This window comes from Coffea arabica, chromosome 7e (assembly GCF_036785885.1).
Source record: "Coffea arabica cultivar ET-39 chromosome 7e, Coffea Arabica ET-39 HiFi, whole genome shotgun sequence".
NCBI classification, from domain to species: domain Eukaryota; kingdom Viridiplantae; phylum Streptophyta; class Magnoliopsida; order Gentianales; family Rubiaceae; genus Coffea; species Coffea arabica.
In genome coordinates this window covers 6,229,922-6,251,451 of record NC_092323.1, presented here as the reverse complement: position 1 = coordinate 6,251,451, position 21,530 = coordinate 6,229,922, and the positions used below count along the sequence as shown (strand labels likewise).

The following is a 21,530-nucleotide window of genomic DNA, read 5'->3' as shown; positions in this document are numbered from 1 at the left end:
GCATTTTGAGACATTTCTGAGAGATTTGTTGAATTAACCAACAACTTTCACTCATAATAACTACTTTAAGAGGGGGAAGAAAAAAACAACAACGATAAGTCATCTGGGAAGGCTGATCTCCCAAATCTTCCATTCACAACCTTGCTTTTGTTTTCCTGGTCTGCAAATTGCTGCCGATATACGATGTATCATCGATAATACTAGTTATGTTGTTGTTGATAATCTATTACCATAGATTTGCTTCTTTCATCAATATCTAGCATTATAGTAACTATTATTGACGTAATTTATGTAAGATGATAATCTATCGACGACAAGATCATCATCATGTTTACCAGCCTTCAACTCTATGCATGCAAATTACCTCACACGGATTCAGTTTGTGAGAAGTTGAAACTAAGAGAATATGGGAGTTGCGTGTGGTGGGCCGACTAGCCTTGGTGATTTTGACTAATCGTAGCATCTGTTCCCACCCACAGTTTCGAAAGTCAGCAAGATTCAGGTCAATGTCAAATCGGGGTTGCTTCATTCCCATCTTCAAACACACACAGTTTCTAAATTTCAAATGAATTGTTATAAGAAACCCGACTGTTATCCAAATGTTTTCAAAGCGTATCATCCCATCCCCATTCACAGATGTAGAATCAAGAAACAACCTTTGATTGATTGATTTATTTATTCATTAGTGTGTGTGAAAAGCGACGCGCGGAGATTTGGACCAAAGATTTCTAGCTTGTTAAGTAAGAAGTACGGCATGCTACAATTTCAGTCCCTCTTTGTACGGGGGTAATGCAGTCGCTGTAACGTCCAGCAGCGAGCATCTGGCAGCTCGATGGCGATATTCTATTGTAGTACTAGTTTGTAACCCACTCATACACGCTGGCTGGCTCGTTTCTGGAAGAGTAATCATAAATGTAACTGTGAAAAATACACGGACGGCGCAAATAATCCGTGAGTCAGGCAACAGAATCACGAAGAAGAGGAGAACAAAAAAAAAAAAGGACCTACCCATAAAACAATATCGATATTAGAAGGTATAAATATCACCGCTTAGCCATCTTGTGAGGTAACTAGCACCCTCTGCTCTCATAACTTCTGAACATAAATGGGATAAAGGGAGGAGAAGGTAAACTATTTCATTTATTAATTTTTTTTCATTTTTCTTGAAAAAAAGTAAAGGTTAAACTTCACTGCGAAGGTGAAGCATTTTGCTCCACATTTCTTCATCCATCAACTTAAGCATTGGGCTAATATTTGTGCGGTAACATGTTTTCTCTGGGCCAAGAAATATTCAGCAACCGTGTGTGACCAACATAAAACTTTAAAAGTTTTGTTGGCAGGATATCCATACAGCTAAGTATTGATAACCTCATTGCGTCAAAAAATAAAAAAGCATTATTGATAACCTTTTTATTTCGTTGAGCTCCGGTAGTTGATATTTTATTGCTATCGTCATTCCTTGTAGCAAACTAATCTTTTCTAGTAAAAATGGAGAGAGAATTTATTGAAAACAATTACGTCCCGACCAAACAGGTAGAGATTCGAACTGGAACTATTCATTTGAACAAAATGAACATAAATTTGTTCCAAATGTAAATAAATTTGAATACAATATAAATTTAGTTACTTTTTTGTTGCGAGTCGTTAGAATTAATGTATAACTTGTAATTTAAGCCGTACAATTTTTTCTTGACCAATCAAGTCCGTGATATGTAGAAGCCTGGTTTAGCTGACTTACGTTAAGAGTATCCGGTTTCACAATTTATTATATTATTTTTTTTTTTTTTTAAAAAAAAAAAGAACAAGATTGGAGCAACTTGTTTCTGTACATGAACTTATATCCAAATAACAAACATATTCGTCCAACATCTATTCTGATATAAGTTCTTAAAAGAAATGGTTTTTCAAAAGTGGTTAACAATACATTAATATTTTAAAGTATTTTCTAATCAAAGTCTAATGTGGCAAGAGGCCCCGGAGAAAAGTCAACAGAAGCTGGGGATTTCATTTATTAAGCCCATAACTCCGTTGTTGCTTACAGAAATTAAAGCACAGTCGCATTACAGAATTTATCTGCCGTAGGGCACACGTTTTTGTTAGACGCTTACAAACCGCTCTCCAACAAACTATTTGGGTTAGCCTAATAGTCAGGAGAAGAAGCCTTTCTTCTTGTCTTGTCGTTGGATTCAGGATTTGAGCCCTACACTTGGTCATCATTGGGATATCAGAAAACAGAGCATTTGCCTAATAAAAGTGTGTGAAAACCAAAAAAACTTCCATATCCATAAGATGAATGGGATATCAGAAATTGTTTCAACTTGCTAAAAGCTGATTTATTTATGTTAGCCTGAAATTATCAAAAAAAAACAAAAATTAGTAGTATATCGTAAAATTCAGTAGAATGTTGCTGGATCAGAAGTTAAATTGGGAGCAATTCAGCTTCATGAAGTCGACGACGACAATGACGTATGGGATAACTTTTCTCCGTCCCCGTCCAAGTCAACGCAACAGCATCTGATCGTTTTACTTTGAACCAATTTTCCTTGACTCGTTCCCGTTCCCAAATTCCCATCCCCGACCTCCAATCCAATCTTTAATCAGTTTTTTTACTCATTCTTGACTGTGCATATTTTCCACCACCCTGGGGCTTGGGGTATTCCATTTTCCACTCACTTCAACGCGGAATTCCCACGGTTTCCATATTCACTTTTGCCCCTTCCACGCACTATTATTTCTTCCTTCCACAGCCAAACTTGGAATTTCAGATTGGTTTTCTTCAAACTTAAAAAAGGCTATTTTTGGATAGAAAAGAAATGGGACGAGAAAAAGATTGGTTGGGACAGTACACAAATCAGTGAGACGCGATCTTTTCTAGTTAAATAATACTAGTGTATGAGTTTTCATATTATATAATTCCTCAACTTGCTTCCTTTACTGATCATAATTCTATTTTGCCAATGTTTTCAAATCCGTTGACGAAAAATAATTTTCATTATGCCAAACAAGCTTAAGGCTCTCTCGGTGATCGCAGAATAAGGGGAAAAAAAAATCAAATAAGATTACTATAGCAGTCAGTGTATAACTTTTAATACTACTGCTACTAAGTACTAACTAAATGCATATTCCATGACTTCCTCCTCACTGACCAAAACACCCCGCCTCAACACCATCCAACTACTTCTGCTTACGGCAAAGACTTGACTCTGGACTCTGGACTCTGGACTCTGCCCTCTGCCTTTGGAGCATACATTTTAAAGTAAAACTGGAAAAAATTAGTGTATACTTTTGTTGTTTCAAACATAGATTAGTTCTTCATTTCTATGCTTGATCATCGGAATTCGGCAAGTAGGCGGCGGTAAGGCGGAGGGAGATGTTGGGGGCTTGTTGCAGGCCGTGGGAGAGCTGTTTTGGTGGCGGACGCGGCGGTGATGGGCTGTTGTGGCACATGGACTTGAAGCCACATGCCTCTGGTGACTATTCCATAGCAGTTGTACAAGCTAATTCTTCATTGGAAGACCAGGGTCAAGTTTTCACATCTCCTTCTGCTACTTATATTGGCGTTTATGATGGCCATGGTGGCCCTCAAGCTTCCCGCTTCATCACTAACCGCCTTTTTCCTTTCCTCCAGAGTAATTTCCTTATGACCCTTTACGTCTTTTTTTCTTTCCTTTAAAAAAAAAAAAAAAAAAAAATTTCCCTTCGATTTGGTATTTCATTCACTATGGGATATTGCTGGCAAAATGATTCTCATCATTAACGTGATTTCTAAAAAAAAATTTAATTTTGATTCTTTGTGGTTCAGAAATGTTGTGGGATGTCATAGAAGTTTGTTTGAAGTTTCGGAGTTATGAGTGCATATGGCTACTCATTTGTATGATTTGATAAAGGAAAGGATGGAGGAAAGACAACTTACCTCGAAAATGCATTTATTGTTTGTCATCTATGTTACGAAATTGGAAAGATGAAAGCTTTGATTATTACTTAATTTTTATCACGTTTTTGGCAAGTTGTCGGAATGGGTGAATGTCGTTGTTCATTAATTGATTTTGCAATAATAGAGTTTGCACTGGAACAAGGAGGTTTATCTGAGGAGGTGATAAAGAAGGCGTTTAATGCTATTGAGGAGGAATTTTTGCATTTCGTGAAGAGTTCATGGTTGTCTCAGCCACAGATCGCGTCAGTAGGCTCATGTTGTCTTGTTGGAGCAATAGCAAATGGTGTTTTATATGTGGCAAACGTTGGTGACTCGAGGGCTGTGCTAGGTAAGAGAGTAATAGGTGGCCCTGAAAGTAATTCGTCTACTGTGGTGGCAGAACGTTTGTCCACTGATCATAATGTTGGCATCGAGGAGGTGAGGAAGGAGATTGAGGCACTTCATCCTGATGATGCACACATTGTTGTTCATACTCGTGGAGTTTGGCGAATTAAGGGCATTATTCAGGTACAGCTGCTTGTTTTGGAATCCTCGGTTTGGGTGGATTGGTTGTTATCAAGATCTTTTAGTTTGTATCCCACTGCCGTTTCTTTACTTTCTGTGTTTATTTATTGGAGTCACTTTGTAGGCTCTGGATTATGATTAATCATCTACCCAAGGATTTGGTGCATTTCTTGTCCGTTCCCCACTTTAGAGGTTTATAATTATCATCTAGCAATGAATTCAGGTGTTTTTTGCCTGGAGTTCGATTGATTACATGAGATAAAACCGCCAGTTTTTCCATTTTCAGTTTCTATTGATGGTCGATAAGGAGGTATAGCAGTCAACTTTGTTGTAGTTCGATAGCAATGAAGTGGAAATTTTGTTCATTTCTAATCAGCTTCTGAGGAGTTTATTTCAACGTCAAAAGAACCTTTTCCTCTATGTTTTGTTTTTAATTTCTTCAAAATGTTTCTACAATATGCACTGCTTAAGAATGTGAAGTCATTCATGCTTTGAGATAGTGTCTCTGCTTAAAGAGTACCAATAATATGTAGGACAGGCACGGTAAAGATGCAGAGGAGCAGCTCAACTGAAAAAAAAAATGATGCAGAGGAGGAACATATGCCTTGTTCTAGTACTAGAATTCTGCTCTTGATTGATAGATATATTAGGGTCAACTACTTTTATATTTTATATGAATCAGGCTATGGGATTTTCTTTTCCTTTTACATAAGAAAGAACACTAATTCAAGTAAGTGCTGGTAGTATCCTGGTGCCTAGTAAGCTTTAAAAACTATTAGGCCATCTGCACTTTGTGTAACATTTTTTTTTCCAATGGCTACTGTCATGTTTGCTTTTGAGGCTTGGGATTTGCGCTGCAATAAGTAAACTTAGATGAATGTCTATACTTCCATCCTCGAGAATGTAGATGCTTTCAAAAGAGTTGGTTGGGGAGGTGGATATATCTGTTCAGCAAAGTTGTATTTCTGAGCTTGCCCGAATATTTCCTTTTACCAGGCTACGGAATTGCTTTGGGTTCATTTTGGATTTGCATCAGATATTAGTTTTCTCTCCTTTGTGTTTTCTTTAATGTTTAAACCAGAAGTAACATGGTGCTCCTGTTATTGCTCTAAATAACTTTTGCATTAGCTCATATGAACAACTTCCTGGTTTTTTACTGAACCAAGCGGGTGATTCAGTACAGGAGGTTAATTGCGTTTAACTTTTCCTGAAAGGCCATGTCTTAGGAGTCACTGTGCAACATAAATAATTTCTACTATACGAGGGAAAGTAAACATAGAGATAGGAATAAATTCCGCCAGATTTGTTCAGGGAATGTGCTGCTTTGAAATATTTTCCTTATCATCCATTCCTCCTATGCTTCTTTATTAATTTTGTCTTGTAATTGAGTTGAGTTATTTTGTTAAAGTACTCTTTTTGAGGCAGTTAATATTTCAAAACTGATCAACCTAGTTTAAACATCAAATATGGCTGCTTTTTACATTGGGCATGGTTTACCAAGTCCCTTTACTATCTTCATGGCAGCCAACAACCTTGAGTTTGATTGGGCCCTAAATGCTTTGATGCGACAGAATTCTTGCTTTTATCTCTACCATGATTTTAACTGACCAAATCCCTTGCACACTTCTCCCCTTTTGCACTGGATTGTTCCATTAATGGATATGTTAGTTCTTAGCTGCATCTAAAACTCTATTTTGGATTACATGTGATGATAGCTTGACTTGTTTAATTGCAATCTGATTTTGTGGAGCTAAAATGGTTGTCATAGCTGTTATTTATATTATTATTCATGCTGAAGTTTGTCTGTTCCTTCTGACTACTGAAAATGGCATCTCTGCTTATCGCCTCTTGCTTGTCAGGTATCTAGGTCCATTGGGGATATATATCTTAAGAAACCCGAATTTAACAGAGACCCTATGTTCCAGCAATTTGGATACCCTGTGCCTCTGAAAAGGGCTGTCATTTCAGCTGAGCCGTCGATATTGATTCGAAAGTTAAGGCCACAAGACTTGTTCTTAATATTTGCATCAGATGGCCTGTGGGAGCAACTGACCGATGAGGAAGCTGTGGAAATTGTCTTTAAGAATCCCAGAATTGTGAGAATCTGCATGATCTTTAAAGCTCAAGTATTATAATCTGCAGAATTGAGAATAACTGTCTTGTTATTAATGCTTATTGTTGGTTAACTTTAATCACTTCTCATTACGGGGTTTGTCTGTTACACGATGCAGGGAATTGCAAAGCGATTGGTGAGAGCTGCCTTGCAAGAGGCCGCTAAGAAAAGAGAAATGAAATATAATGACATAAAAAGACTAGAAAAAGGAGCTAGGCGCCATTTCCACGATGACATTACTGTGATTGTGATTTATCTTGATCATCAAGGCTCTCCAACCTTTAAACTGAAGGATAATGGAATCTTCGACTGCACTAGTGTCCCTGTTGATATCTATTCTCTGAATTCGGATCATGCAGACAATACACCCCAGGTTTCTCCTTGACAATCCCGGGTACACAATCACTCTATCCTGTAAATATTGTTTCCCTTTCGAAACAGGGTTCGGATGGAGCTTTCGGAGCCATTGATAGAAGGAAGGGGTCATGTATATTACCCTTGTGAGGAAGGGTTGTGTCCAAATTAATGACTTCCCCGCTGGGTTTTTTTCACCTCATCTTGCTTTCTCTGTCCTAGGGAGTGTTGTATTTGTTAGATACAGACATACCCGTGTAACCATGTAGAATAATAAAACAGCGTTTCAGCTTGCGGATAGGGAACATAAAGTTGATCAGTCATCTCGTTTGGAATCATAGTGGTACCAAAGAGTACGGTAGCCATGCTTGGTCTTACATTTATGTGATGTGATGCCCTCATTCTTTACCAAAAATGCCATGCAATTTCCCGAGTTTGAATTTGTTTCTTTTCAGATTGAATTTTTTCGAACTTCACATGTTCCATCCTTTCCATCAATGAAGTGACATATGAACTAGTGTCGTGCGGATCAATTCTGTAATTTGGTAAATTGTCTGCGTTCTCTTCAACCCAAGAGAGTAGGCAAGAAGTTTGCGTTCCTAGAAGGAACCACGGGCATGGCAACGAGTGATGTTTGATTGAGGAATGCAAATGGATTTAGTTCACCGAAAAGAAAAACTCAAGCAGCATCTATTCTCTACTAAATCAACAACACCGTAAAACCTGAACTTGTCTTCCCAAATGAAGTCGGTGTTGTCAAATTGGATGATTAAAGTGAACTGGTGTTCCAGGCCGCTTAAACTAGGACCAGACAACATGCCAGTTATTGGGTTAAATAAATATGATTGATAATCACAACTCGACGTTTTGGGTCAAAAATGGATTGCTTATCAAATCAAGTGAAAGGCGATGGAGCTCATTAAACTCGAGTAACAAGTAAAAACTTGTTTGGATTGCCAGTTTCCGTCAAAAAATTACGTCGTTTTCCGTGATCACATTTCCCTATTACCTTTTTCCCTCACATACATCAAATCGCTACAGTAATTTTTCCATGAAAAATCATGGAAAATGCAATCCAAACACAACCTAAATAGGCGGAGCCGTTCAAAACTCTTCTTCTATGGTGATTCTGTTACCTATTGAATGAGACATTTCCAACTACTTAATAATATTCTATTTATTCCATTGGATTAAATGCGGCGCAACTGACCAATCGCAGAATCATAATGCGCTTATCGGGTTTTCGTGTATTGCACAGCTTATGGAGCAGTACTCTGAATCTACCAAAATGCACATTCTGGTCTAATGTGAGTCATCGTGCTCCACCCGCCAGAACAACCCAAAAATACCGTGGCGCAACCAGTTCCTCCTAGTCCAGTGCCCACTTACCATTTCAATCCTTTTCTTTGAACTAATTTTTATAGTGCCGAGTGCCCAAAAACATATATCTGTATGTTTTCATTTTCTTTGAAACGGACTGCTCTAGAGGTGTTAAACATAATTCAATTATGTTGATCCACTGGATTTGAGTATGCTGTGAATTTTAAATGGGTTTTAATTGGTATCCAATTAAATCCATTTTATTGGTGGATAGTGAGTTGTCTCGATTCACCCATTTAAAAATAACTATATATTTAAAATCAATTTTTAGTGGATATTAAGTAAATAAAGTTAGATTTTCTATCAATGTAATAACAACAGGATGTGTTATTTCTCATCATACAATAAAAAAAAAATAATAATAGAATTTTAAGGCCCCATTTGGTTCTAGGAAACCACTAAGAAAAAGGAAAGTGATTCCATCATAATTGAATTCCCACGTTGGGTTGAGGTGGAAAGCACAGGGAAAGGAATTCAAAGGAAATGGCTAAAGAAACCACCTGTGATCTACTTTCAGGTAAAATCTCTTATTCGAATCTGTTCTAATATGCTTCTTAATTCTCCCCCTCTTGTCTTGAACCCGTAGATATCCATAGCTAATTTTCAGCCTTTGGCCGGTGATCACCATCAAAACATTAAGGCTTGGTGGGTTCAAACCTAATCTCCCACTAATTGCCACTATATATGGGTCTGCTTAAAAAATCTATACGAGTGTATAATGTACCCGTCTGGTCCAGTGGTAGTTTAGTCCTCTCTGAGTTATCTTTGGGTCTCTCCACGCCTCCCTCCCTTTAGTATAGAAATAATAGTGTAGGTCTATCGTATCCGACGGAAAAAAAAAAGGAAGCTTCTACTTTCTTTCCCTCGAATCGACCTATATTCTTTCTCTGTCAAGACAGGAAAATGAGGGAGATGGGAGTTTTTGTCTTACTACGAGAGCAGGGTTAGGAAGGCTTGTTGCCAGCTGCAATTTCCTCCACCATCAGCGCCAGAAGTTTTAGTAGAGTAATAGAGGCTGTGAAGGGTTTCAAAGTTCCCTTGAGAAAAGATGGGGAATATGCTAAAATTTTAAAAATTTTCAAATTGGCCCCAAAAATTCTAGACAATGCAGTATAGCAATCCTCAAGACTTTTAGTTTGTAATATTCATAAATGGACTTTACTTTTTAAAATTATTGTATGACCCTATTTGCTTTTTGGAATGAAAAGGTAAAGTATTTGAGTTTTAATCACCTTCAATAAATACTAAAGTAAATTGACTTACCCGTGTCGTGATAATTTAAAATCTCAATTCCTGCATAAAATTAACAAATCAAACAATGGATTTACTTTCTTTGGAAATCATTTCCGTTAGCACACCTGAATTCCACCAATTCTATCATACACCACTAATAATAATAGGATTGCTCCCTCTTGCACTTACATATCTTTTCTAATTAATCTTATTTATTCAAAAATTTAATACCTGGAAAAAATCTTAACGAGCCCAATGATGATTACTCAGGACAAAAGAAAATTCTAGTAAGGTAGAAGTGGTATTTTAAGAAGTGGTGGAAGGAAGGGAGATTTAAACACAAGACCTCTAAGTTAGAGCCTCCTGATATAATTAATATTCATGGACTAAATGATTTAGCCACACAAAAAAAAAAAAAAAAATTCCAATAATGCCATTGCTGTTTTTCTCTTGACGAATGCCCGTCTCAAATTCCAATAATTATTTTTAGGTGGGAGGATAGATTTTGGGAAACTTGCAACTCATAAGCGAGCAATGGCATCAACCAACCCAATGAATTAACCACCTACACGAGTTTATGTCGTGGACGGTTAGATATTAACGGATGAGCGATGAACAAATATCACACACATATGGTCCTGAAGACTGAAGCCCTAAAAGCTGGAAAGAATATCATCGATCTCATTATTTTTTAATCAATGAAAGTGATCAATGCCTTTCATTTGATCCCTACCACCGGTCCGCGATTTATAAAAAGTCCAAGCGGCCTCCCAATAGTCCACGGCTACGGTCCCATTACATTAACGTGTTCCCCAGACAAACAGGCAAGAAGGAAGAAGTTGAAAAGAGAGAGAGAGAGGCTTGGCATCCGTTAGTGACTGAAGAAGAAGATGGGAGTGGCTGAAGATGCACATAACGTGAAGGTCCTGGGGTCAGGCGAGAAGACCGTCGTCCTTGGCCATGGCTTCGGCACCGACCAATCCCTTTGGAAACATCTCGTACCTCACCTTGTTGATGAGTACCGCGTCGTCCTTTACGACAACATGGGAGCTGGAACGACGAACCCCGACTACTTCGACTTCGAAAGATATGCCTCTCTTGAAGGCTATGCCTATGATTTACTGGCCATTTTGGAGGAGCTCCAAATTCAATCGTGCATCTTTGTCGGCCATTCTCTGTCCTCCATGACGGGTGCAATTGCCTCCATCTTTCGCCCTGATCTTTTCGAGAAACTCATCATGATTGCGGCTTCCCCGCGGTAAAGAAAGTTTCGCTTCCAATCCAGTAGTTAGGATTGATTGCAGTCGTTATGTACCATGACTTCCAAAAAAAAAAAGTTGCTTACCCTTTTGATTTCTTGAAGGTTCATAAACACTGACGACTACTTCGGAGGATTTGAGAAAGAAGATGTGGATCAACTCTGCAATGCAATAGAGGCCAATTACAAGTCGTGGTGCTCTGGATTTGCACCCCTTGTGGTAGGGGGAGACATGGACTCGGTTGCCGTCCAAGAATTCAGCAGGACCTTGTTCAACATGAGGCCGGACATAGCACTGAGCGTGTTTCGGACCATATTTACGTTCGACCTCAGGCATTTTCTCTGCCGCGTCACCGTCCCTTGCCATATCGTCCAAAGCACCAAGGACTTGGCCGTACCGTTAGCAGTGTCGGAGTATCTCCACAAGAATCTTGGGGGCCAGTCTCTGGTTGAGGTCATTTCTACGGAGGGTCACCTGCCACAGTTAAGCTCGCCGGACATCACAATTCCGGTCATTCTCCGACATATTCGACATGATATTGGAAATGAGTGATTTCTGATCAGCGGACGTCGTTTGTACTTGTATTTTGTACTAAGCTTCGTAGATGGGCTTTGACTGTGTGCGTGTGCGTGTGCGTGCGTTTTTTTTTTTTTTGTAAAAAAAATATTTGTAACGTTTGTTTCCATTTTCAATTCCTCTTACAGCTTAGAGGTAATTGTATGTTTTAGTGATCGTTTTTTTCAATCGTGTTATTTAAGATTACAATTGATGCATAATGATCATAACGCTCGTGCAGACAAATTACAATTTAGTGAAAACTTGATCCTAAGAATTCTCATTGCTAAAGGCTCAGTCTTGACAAGATTATTAGCTCATTGTAATGGATAAGATTTGAACGGTGGTGCAAACTGAAAAGTCAAAACTAATTCTAAAATTGGCAGCTTGTAGAAATTGCCCTGGAGGGTGGGTATATTATGAGCTGAGCTGGAATTGAGAGTGGCAAAAGAGATACACTGGACCCGCGCTTGATGTGACCGTGAGGGGACGACACGTTTTCAAGCTTCTGACTCCCAACAGCATGATACGGAAATGGGGCAGGAACAACCGTTCCTGGCAGTTGACGGCTATGATTTGATCAAAAAATTTTGTACGACTCAGATTATATCTTGTAACTCGATTTTCATGCCGTGTGTGGAACCTATAAAAATTTGTTCTAAAGTTACGTCGTGTGCAAAGAAAGTTGCACCGTGTGTAATCAAAATTACGCACAATAAAAAATGCACACAATCGGCAGTAACAGTTGCACCTGCAACCGTTTGTGCCCCTTGTCCGCGTGATACCAACCATGTTCGACAAATTAAAAGTTCAACTCAAATCGTTTAATGTAATTCTTTTATGTAAACTTGAATTTACAATTCATACAATTAAGTTAGCGTACAATTTACGATTACACCAACATTGTATGAGTTCATACTAATGATAATAAGAATTACACGAATTGATTTAAACTAACAAAACTCCACTTGCCAAAAAAGAGCTAAACATTACCAAGTGCTTGTAATTAAAACTAAAAGAAGGTTTCACAAATAAAACTCCAGAATAAGTTTCACTAATTAACATTGCAATGCCGGACAACATCCGAAGGCGCTACTTGAAGAGAAGGACCGCATGGCCGTTGTGCTTTTCTTCACATGTATGTATTATAACCTTCGTGGGCAATGCCACGCGCATGTTTGAATCAGAAGGGTACATATAAGCGGGCCAACTTGCGTTGGGCTAAGTGGACATTCTGGCATACAGCTCATTATGCCTGAAATAGGATAAGCCCAAAACATGCTACTGTTTTCAGACCTATCAATATAAGTGTGGAAGCAAAAACTCCAGTAATTGGGCTTTCCGTCAGACCACAAATGGAACAAGAAACTTTTCTTTGTGGTCAGTTTAATTGTCAGACAAACGGACGGGATTTTCCAAATATAAGCCCAAATTAAGAACTGGATAGGAGTTAGGTGACCAACGCGATAACTTTTAGGGAAGAGAAATACACAAAAGCATCCACAAATTAGATAGTAGAAATACATATATTTTAGGGATAAAGATATAGGAAAATGGTAAGACTTAAAAAGAAGTAATGAAACTGAAGTCTGAAAACTGAGGAATATGTCTAAGGGTTTAGTGCTTGAGAGCTTTAGCGCTATTTCGTTCTTTTGAAGAAACAAATGGGTTTTAATTAAGATTGTTTAATTGCTTTAATTTATTTGTTGGAAATATGTTTTTGCGAGTGATCTACCAATTCTATCCCCAAAATTTGTAACCGGGTTGGTTTGATTCACAACTGAGAGTTTATTTCTAGGATGTAAAAGCTTGGGTTTTTAAATGTGAAGGACCAATTTGTTTCGTTTTAAATGTGAGGGACGAAAAGAATACTTTTACGAAATGTGAAGGATGAAACAGGTCATTTTCCCAATATTAAATCCAATACATTTGAGTGCATATCACATTCAGTGATAAGTGAATAGTTTATTACTTAATTTTGAAAGCAAGTTTTACCCAGAAAATTCAGTGGCACTTAATTAATTCAAATGTTCAATTTTTTATTATCAAACGGTCTGAATATATTAAAATCTGAATCTATTAAATTTAAATATTGAATTGGGTTATCAAACAGGATCTAAGAGTAATTTGCAACTCTATGAATTACAGCATCTACCATCTCTCTCTCTATATATATATACACTTCCTTGAAAAATAAAACATCTCAGAGGTGAAAATCATAAAACTTCGGTACGCATATATATCAATCAATCAATCAGGGAAATGGCCTAAATTAGCTGTTGGACTCATGACCCATTTGATCAATAATGAACATACACCCCTGTGTAGACAAAAAAATAAAATAAAAAATAAAAACATACACGAAATTCTTGCACCATTTTTTATAACAGACTACAAATATACACACATGCCTCTCGTCATCAGACGAAGTATAAAGATGCATCTGAGGTCTTTATCATATTAACATACATGTTCATATATGCAGGTATGTCCCTTCTTATCATAGGTAACACCAATAATATACCATGAGAAATTCACACTCGAGTCTTCAAAAGATGTCTTGGTTTGGACTCTGGAGTCTTTAAATGCTTGTCTCAAATGGTCAATCGGCAGGTGACAAGACTACAGTCTTGCTATATCAGGATGCTCAGCCCCAAACTAACTCTCATCCCTGACGGGTTAGCCACCGAGTGAAATACTATATATGGTGCAGGTCACAGGTTTAAATTTTTACAATTACAATAAAATTTAAATCATGTGCAGCAGTACAATCTTTTGGTCTAAAGGCATAACCTATCTCTTTTAACTCTCCTCATCCGTAGAAGTCGATGGTTAACAGGAAAAAAAAAAATAAAAATGGCCATACGAATAAAGGAGTCGTGCTGACCCAATGACCTACTAAGTTTACAATGCATTCATCAGGTCAACCGGACCTTTACTAATCCGAAATTTTCAGAACAAATAACGTGACGTGCTCCTAGCTCGTGGCAGTTCAATATGGGTAGTTTTTCTTTACTAGGGAATCAACATGCGTGTTTGCTTAGTATCATTCGGGACAACATGTAAAGAAAGCAAATAAAAATGTTCTACTATAGTTGATTAATGTGTAGATCTGTTAAATGTACAGCCTGCTTGGCTTTGGCTGGTATAAGCTTGAGTTCAACTCGTAAATTTAATTAAATGAGCAAGCTCAAACATTAAATTAGACTTGTTTAATTAGATGAACCAAGTTAGGTTTGACTCAAGAATAGTTTGTTTAAACTCGTTTAGACATTTATTCGAACAAATATTACTAATTTTTCTTAGTAATTATGTAGATTTATCTTGTCTTGGTTGCTTAAGATTTTATTTTGTTTAAATATTACAAATCCTTTTTATATTTGGCGTAATTTTTCTCATTAAATAGGCTTAAATTGGTTATATTTTTTGAGTTGTAAAATTGTATAAGATAATTAAACACATTTAGACTTTTCAAGTTCAAATGACTCATTCATGTTATATGAATCGAAATCAAGTTCGAGTTTGAATTCAAGATAATTTTAACAAGTTAAATTCAAACAAAAATTTTGACTCGTTACATAAAGGAGCCGAACTTGAGCATCACTTGATAACCTAATCAACTGAACTTGAAAGCAAACAGTTCAGCTCGTTTATAACTCTATTAATCTATAATAAAATATATTTTCCGGAAGGGGCCTTAATCGCACCTACTTCCTCTCTCTGGTCCCTCCACAGTCCTCTCGAATCCCAGGATATCTGAATGGGAGATTGATCTTACAGCAAATTGATGCATCAAAATGAGCAGAGCATCCCTCGAAACAATTCAAATGAAATTTCCTTACGCGTGAACTGTAGACTTGGACAGGAGCAAGAAGAGAAAAGGACGTTGTCATATTCCTGTCGTGGCGTAGTTTATTGTTCGTTCATCATACTAGTCTCATTTGAGTACAAAACAACGGTTTTATTTCTTCTTTTTTGTTATAGCATATGAACTGGTCCACATTATTTTAAAGTTGCAGAAGAAATTTGCTCAGTTCTTCCTTATTTTAGATTACCTATAACTATCTTCAGTTTTGTTTAATTAGTTTCTAAACGGGAGATTGGAAATTTTCTTTTTATTAACATAAATATTCGCAAAACCTTCCATAAGCATCTGAGGTTCAAGGAAAAGGTATTAGGTGTGCCACGTAAGTCGTATAGTACATTAATATCAATCACTCATCATTAAATAATGGTGATTGGTCATTTCTTGTATAGTAAATGCTAGATAAGGAGTGATTCACCGCATTATTTGACGTAGTTTTGATTGGTATTAGTGTATTGTCACGTGACGTGGTGTAGCTAATATTTTTCCAGGTCGGAAGTCTGTCTTGATTTCTCAAATTCAATTCTGACGTGTCCGGCTTCTAAAATTAGATAAAGGCCTTAAATTCTTGCACAAAATCATAAATCACCTCTAATTAAAAACAGCATCCGTAACTTTCTCTAATTTGATTCTTGGTAAAACTACGATGACATTGGTGGATGTAGACTTCCGCACAAAAGCGTGCAATCGACCGGAATATGCTGCATTAGTGCACTTTCACCATGGAGTAGCATTTGCCTAGACCTCTTGGTTGCTGGAGAGCGAAATGAGAAGCCCATTATGTCAGTCTCAGTTGGGCTCCAACATGAAAATAATACCTCATCAACAGTGAGACGAATGCAAGGCTGTCTATTGTGAAATTACGGTCGATGTGACCTGTTGGGCATTCTCAACTTCAGCTAAGATTAATCTTTTTTTTCCAAACTTCAGCAAAGATTAATTACTACAGAGAATTATCTCTATATGTTTATCGTCTGGTATCGTCTTTCGAATTGTATGCTACGACAAATACTCCATGCATATCCTCATCATGGAAGTTAAAGTATGCCGCTAAGTACAGTAACAACCTTCTTATGAAACTAACAGAAACATCAGCATCAACAACCCCCCAATAATTGTGTTACTAAAGAAACTAGCCAATTTCGAAGATCCAATCAAGCAAGATGAGTCGTAATCTTCAGAGCATGGAGTCCGCGCAGGGCAACACTTATAAAACTGCTGACTCCATTAGGAGGGAATCTCACACAATTTCGTCGACCAATCCCCGTCACAGCCCCAGAAGATTCCACTGCCCATCATGCAAACTTCAATTGTCTCTCAAATTTGTTGATCCTTCTTGATTAGTATTATAAAATTCTTAACCCTCTGTGGTATGCAGAAGGATTGAATTAATCAAAATGCATAAACAGCTGTCCGTGACCCCTCGATCAGCTCACAAATGGATGACGACCACATGCAGACGAATAATTTCAAGTTGTATACGCGTCAAACGTCAACACTTAAGCGAATTAACTTTTCTCTTTAATTTTCTAGTATTTTTTTTAAGAGTAAAAAAGTTGGGGGAGTCCCTAAACTGTCATTGTTGTCCACTTTTGACCCCTGATTTATTTTTTTGTCTTCGACTGGTTCCTGAACAATTTAAAATGTATACTTTGAGGAATTTTGACCATTTTAAACATAAATTCTGCCGAAATACAAGGGCATTATTGTCTGACCATAATCAAAGGTATTGAGAACTTAATAAAAAGTAGCGAGAGTAAGAACAGAAACCCTTAAAAGAAAAAATCCTTTATTTTGCTTGAACTCTTTATCAAATTTCTCTACAAAAACCCCAAATTCATTGATTTCATACTCGAGTGTCCAAAGTTTCATTAGATTTTTCATGTCCTTTTCAAGTATGAAATCAATGAATTTGGGAATTTTATGGAGAAATTTGATGAAGAATTTAAGTAAAATAAAGGTTTTTTTTTTCTCTCAGAATTTCTACTCCTGCTCTCTCTCTCTCTCGATGCTTTTGATTAATGTTGGACAACAATGCCCATCGGTTCCGTTTGGATTTATGTCTAAAATGATCAGAAGTCCTTAAACTATCAAGTTTTAATTGTTCAGGGGCCAATTGAAAGAAAAAAATATATCAAGAGTGCAAAATGTACAATGATAATAATTTAGGAACTCCCTGGATTTTTTACTTTTTTTTTTAATAATTTGAGAATTAACTTTGTATAGGCATGTACACAGCATGACCATTCGTATGTACGTATATTCTCATCAAGAACAATGTCGAAGCACATGTGGTTCTTAGTCGTTAGTCATCATCCTTCATCCCACTATAAAGCTCTCTCTCCATTACCGCCCAGAAAAGTGCTAAAAAATTCTCACAGATAGTAAGTCAAGTAACAGACAATCAAAGCCCAAGTGCCTGCTTAATCCCAATATAAACAAGTTTTCGAGTCTTGTGGAACGACCTTAAAAATTAGCCAGCCTTGCTATTAGACCTAATTAGTTATCACTTTCACCAAATTTGCGAGGAGAAGGGAACGAGAATAAGTGGTACTAGTAACAGAAATCAGATGGGGATAGTGGAGGAAGCTCACAACGCCAAGGTCGTAGGTTCTGGGGAGCAGACCATAGTGCTGGCGCATGGGTTCGGGACGGATCAATCGGTGTGGAAGCACCTGGTGCCACACCTAGTGGAGGATTACAGGGTTATTTTGTTCGATAAGATGGGCGCCGGAACCACCAATCCGGACTACTTTGACTTCGAAAGATATGCTACTCTGGAGGGCTATGCCTGTGATGTGATCGCAATACTGGAGGAGCTCCGGGTGGATTCCTGCATATATGTTGGCCACTCCGTTTCGGCCATGATTGGCGCCGTCGCTTCTATTTCTCGCCCTGACCTCTTCACCAAACTCGTCATGGTTTCTGGCTCTCCTAGGTAACTAAATAGTAATTACTAGTACTGCTGCTGCTGCAAATTAATTCCCACAACGCCCAGCTGGTACACCTGAATTACAAAGTATACTGAACACGTACTGGAATTAAGCTAACAAACCCATAAATTTTCCCAAAATTTCGTTACTTCTTATGGGCTAGTTTAGTACAATATTCAGGCAAGGGGTCGGTGTTGTTTACAAGAAGAACTGCAGCCATAATCCTTGGTTTCCATCTTTTGGGGTTAATTGCAGGCCAAGGGGAAAAAAATCACGTCGTCTAATCCTGCGGAATATTTGTTGCTTTTACTGTTCTAACTCCTAATGATGGAAGAAATTTCATTTCCTTTTAGGGGGAAAATTTTTTCTGGAATTATTTTATCCTAAAAATTTTATAATGTGAAATCAACCAAGCTCTATATTTTACCACCTGCAGGTATGTCAGATACCGTCTGCTGCTTTCCATTTGTTCCCAACCCCGTATCATGAAAGCGAACGTAATACAATAGCAATCTATTTTCTCTCAAGTTGACGCAGCCTTCGGGTTGAGACTTACAAGTTGGAATTGATGTATTCCATTCCATTTGTTTTTTCCACTTAGTAGAAAAGAATAATGACTTTTGAAGTGGGGCCTGGAATAGCAAAACCATCCCCACCCCCTTCATAATCCGACAAACATAAAAAGGAAATTCTACGTGTAGTCAATTGATTAAATTAATTTTTTTTTTCTTCCTACACTTCTTTCGTCATTCTATTTTGCTTTTATTTTTGTTTAAAAACAAATTTCCTCCAATCAAACAGGTACCTTAACGACGTGGATTACTATGGAGGGTTCGAGCAGGAAGGTCTGGACCAGTTATTCGAAGCCATGAAGTCAAATTACAGGGCATGGTGCGACGGATTTGCACCCTTGGCCGTTGGAGGAGACATGGACTCGGTTGCCGTGCAAGAATTCAGCAGGACATTATTCAACATGAGGCCTGACATAGCACTCAGCGTTGCTCAAACCATTTTCTGTAGTGACACGAGACATTTGCTAGCCCATGTGAGGGTGCCTTGTCACATTATCCAGAGCATGAAGGACTTGGCCGTACCGGTGGTGGTCTCCGAGTACCTTCATCAAAATCTGGGGTGTGAGTCCGTGGTGGAGGTCATGTCCACCGACGGTCATCTTCCCCAGTTGAGCTCGCCGGACGTCGTCGTTCCGGTGCTGCTCAGGCACATTCGTCATAATATTATGGTTTAGGGAATTTTTATTTACTTGTACTCTTGTTTATTTGCAGCGTCTTTGTGGAAAATGGTGTGGTTAATTTGTGCAACGAAGTTTGTTTAGTGGGAAATGTTTTTTTTTTTTTTGAGAAGGTGATTTTCCGGTACATGTATGCTCGCGAGTTTCCTTTGAGAAAAGGCAATCCAAGGGAAAAAAATGAAGAATCTTTCAGTGGAGTATTAGATGCGTCTAATAAGATTTTTTTTTTTTATTAAAAATAAAAAAGAATGTCACAATCCCCAACTTTCAACGGTCTTGAAGACTCGACGCTTAGCACTGACAGCACCTGGAGGCAATTTTTCTAGAAAACTTTCCAAATTCCGCTTTCTTTTCGGATATTCATAATTTTTTTTTTCTACTGAAACCCTTAAAACTCATGATCCATCCCTGTTTATATTATATAGATCATTCTTAGTTGGTGAGTTCTTTCGTAGCTTTTAAAAATTGCATTAAATACGAACTGGCTGAGAAAAAAAAATATATCGTCTTTTTTTGCATTTCAATTGTTGAGAAACACTCTTACAACCCTACGAAAATTTTGGGGTAAAAAAAAACTGCACAAATGGATTTGTTTTTTTCCCTATTCAAGCTCAAGACGGAAACCAATACACAAATTTTACATCACTCCATCGGTAGCTCTTGCCTCTGGTCAAATTCGCAAGCAAATTGTAGCTTCATTATGTCATGAGGGTTAAAAACAAACATCACTCCTAAGTATAAATATTACCCTACAAGCAAATTATGGCCCAAGCAAAACAAGTGCAAGAATTAGCAAGAAAGGATAACCAGGGAGTCAGCAGTGAAGTTAAATGCATAAATGATCCGGGAGCTGCAGGGAGCTGGTGGAGTAGTATGAGATGAATGGGGCTGCTGGAAAGGGGGGATTTTACACGAAATTGGGGAAGGCGAGTAACGTAGTGCCAGAAATTTGGACTATAATACAGGGAATGAAGCTTGCATTGGAGAAGAGATTCATAGAGACCCTTAATAGAGCCAGACTCACGAGCTAGGATCTGATTAATTAAAGAAGGGCCTGTAAGTAGTCTACGTTGGGACTGTTTTCGATTGATTATTTTAATTGAGTATAGATTCTAATTTTGAATAATCAGTTTTTTATGATGTTATCGGCTGCTTTTCTATCTTGAGTATAGACTTTTTAGTGACCAAAAAAGTTAAAATATATAATCAACTTTAAAATAGTTTTTACCGGTTTTGATTATTTCTTTTATAATCAATTTCTATACTCAGATTTCGTAAAATCTAAGGCAACCGAGAACAAGGTCATTATAATTTAATCAAAATGGCCATGAGTTGGATAAGCGCAAAGATTGGGAATGCAGACTGGTTCATATGTACGGAGGAAAAGCAGTATATGCCAAAACTCAAGCACTGCATGGGCGACTCACTTGGAAGATGCTAGGATCTCAGAGATGAAGAATCGAGGGAAAGATTAAATTGAAGATGAAATAAGGAAGGAATGGAAGAAGAAGAAGATTAAAGCAGAGGAATTGAAAGAAGAGCCTAGGGCAGTGAAAAAAAAAAATGAGCCAAAAATATTGTTATAGCATAAGAGACCCTTCTATCCCATTACAACTATTTATAAGGCCCCCGATACGTAACTAACCGATGCCTATACAAGAAATATTAACACCTAATCAGTAGGAATATTCATTGTATCTGGACAGAAGATTCGCCATGTCTCTGCGCAGTTTATATAGGACTTTGATGTACTTGGGGTCGCAACCCCGCGTGTATGTGCCTAAACCCACCTTTTGACCAAAGCAAAGAGAAGAAAAGATAAAACTCTCCACCTCGTAAGCACCAAGGGGGCATGAGTCCCACATCATCTGGTGAGGATGTGAGTATCTAGGATTTAAATTTCATAAGTGTAGCTAAAAGTCAGCAATTATCTTTCGATTGGACTTGTGAGATTAGCTTAGGTCTTAGGAATTGATATTCTGCCAAAAGTAAGCACCAAGGGAGCAGGATCTCAAGAAAGTCAGAGAGAACGATCCTCCATGTTCTTCAAGCTCAAGCCTTTGGATTAGAAGGGATGGGGACGAATGACGGGCCTGTATTGTTGTGGACTACGTTTATTCTTCAAGACACACACGACAGCAAGCCCACGAA

The 21,530-nt window shown here is 37.8% G+C and overlaps 3 protein-coding genes across 3 annotated transcripts; all 3 read left to right on the top strand.

The window, feature by feature from the left end:
- The first annotated feature begins 3,226 nt into the window (after positions 1–3,226).
- LOC113701123 (probable protein phosphatase 2C 63) lies at positions 3,227–7,347 on the top strand. Its single transcript, XM_027221632.2, has 4 exons — positions 3,227–3,629; positions 4,059–4,441; positions 6,298–6,534; positions 6,670–7,347. Exons 1-4 carry the CDS (start codon positions 3,371–3,373, stop codon positions 6,934–6,936), a joined length of 1,146 nt encoding a protein of 381 aa, XP_027077433.1. The 5' UTR covers positions 3,227–3,370; the 3' UTR covers positions 6,937–7,347.
- Positions 7,348–10,274: 2,927 nt separating this feature from the next.
- LOC113700989 (karrikin insensitive 2 receptor IA) lies at positions 10,275–11,521 on the top strand. The gene is made up of 2 exons (XM_027221419.1): positions 10,275–10,776; positions 10,882–11,521. The coding sequence occupies exons 1-2, from the start codon at positions 10,409–10,411 to the stop codon at positions 11,327–11,329; spliced, it is 816 nt and encodes a 271-aa protein (XP_027077220.1). The 5' UTR covers positions 10,275–10,408; the 3' UTR covers positions 11,330–11,521.
- A 5,935-nt stretch (positions 11,522–17,456) lies between these two features.
- LOC113701236 (karrikin insensitive 2 receptor CA) lies at positions 17,457–19,470 on the top strand. The gene is made up of 2 exons (XM_027221788.2): positions 17,457–18,135; positions 18,932–19,470. Exons 1-2 carry the CDS (start codon positions 17,768–17,770, stop codon positions 19,374–19,376), a joined length of 813 nt encoding a protein of 270 aa, XP_027077589.1. The 5' UTR covers positions 17,457–17,767; the 3' UTR covers positions 19,377–19,470.
- Positions 19,471–21,530: the final 2,060 nt, after the last annotated feature.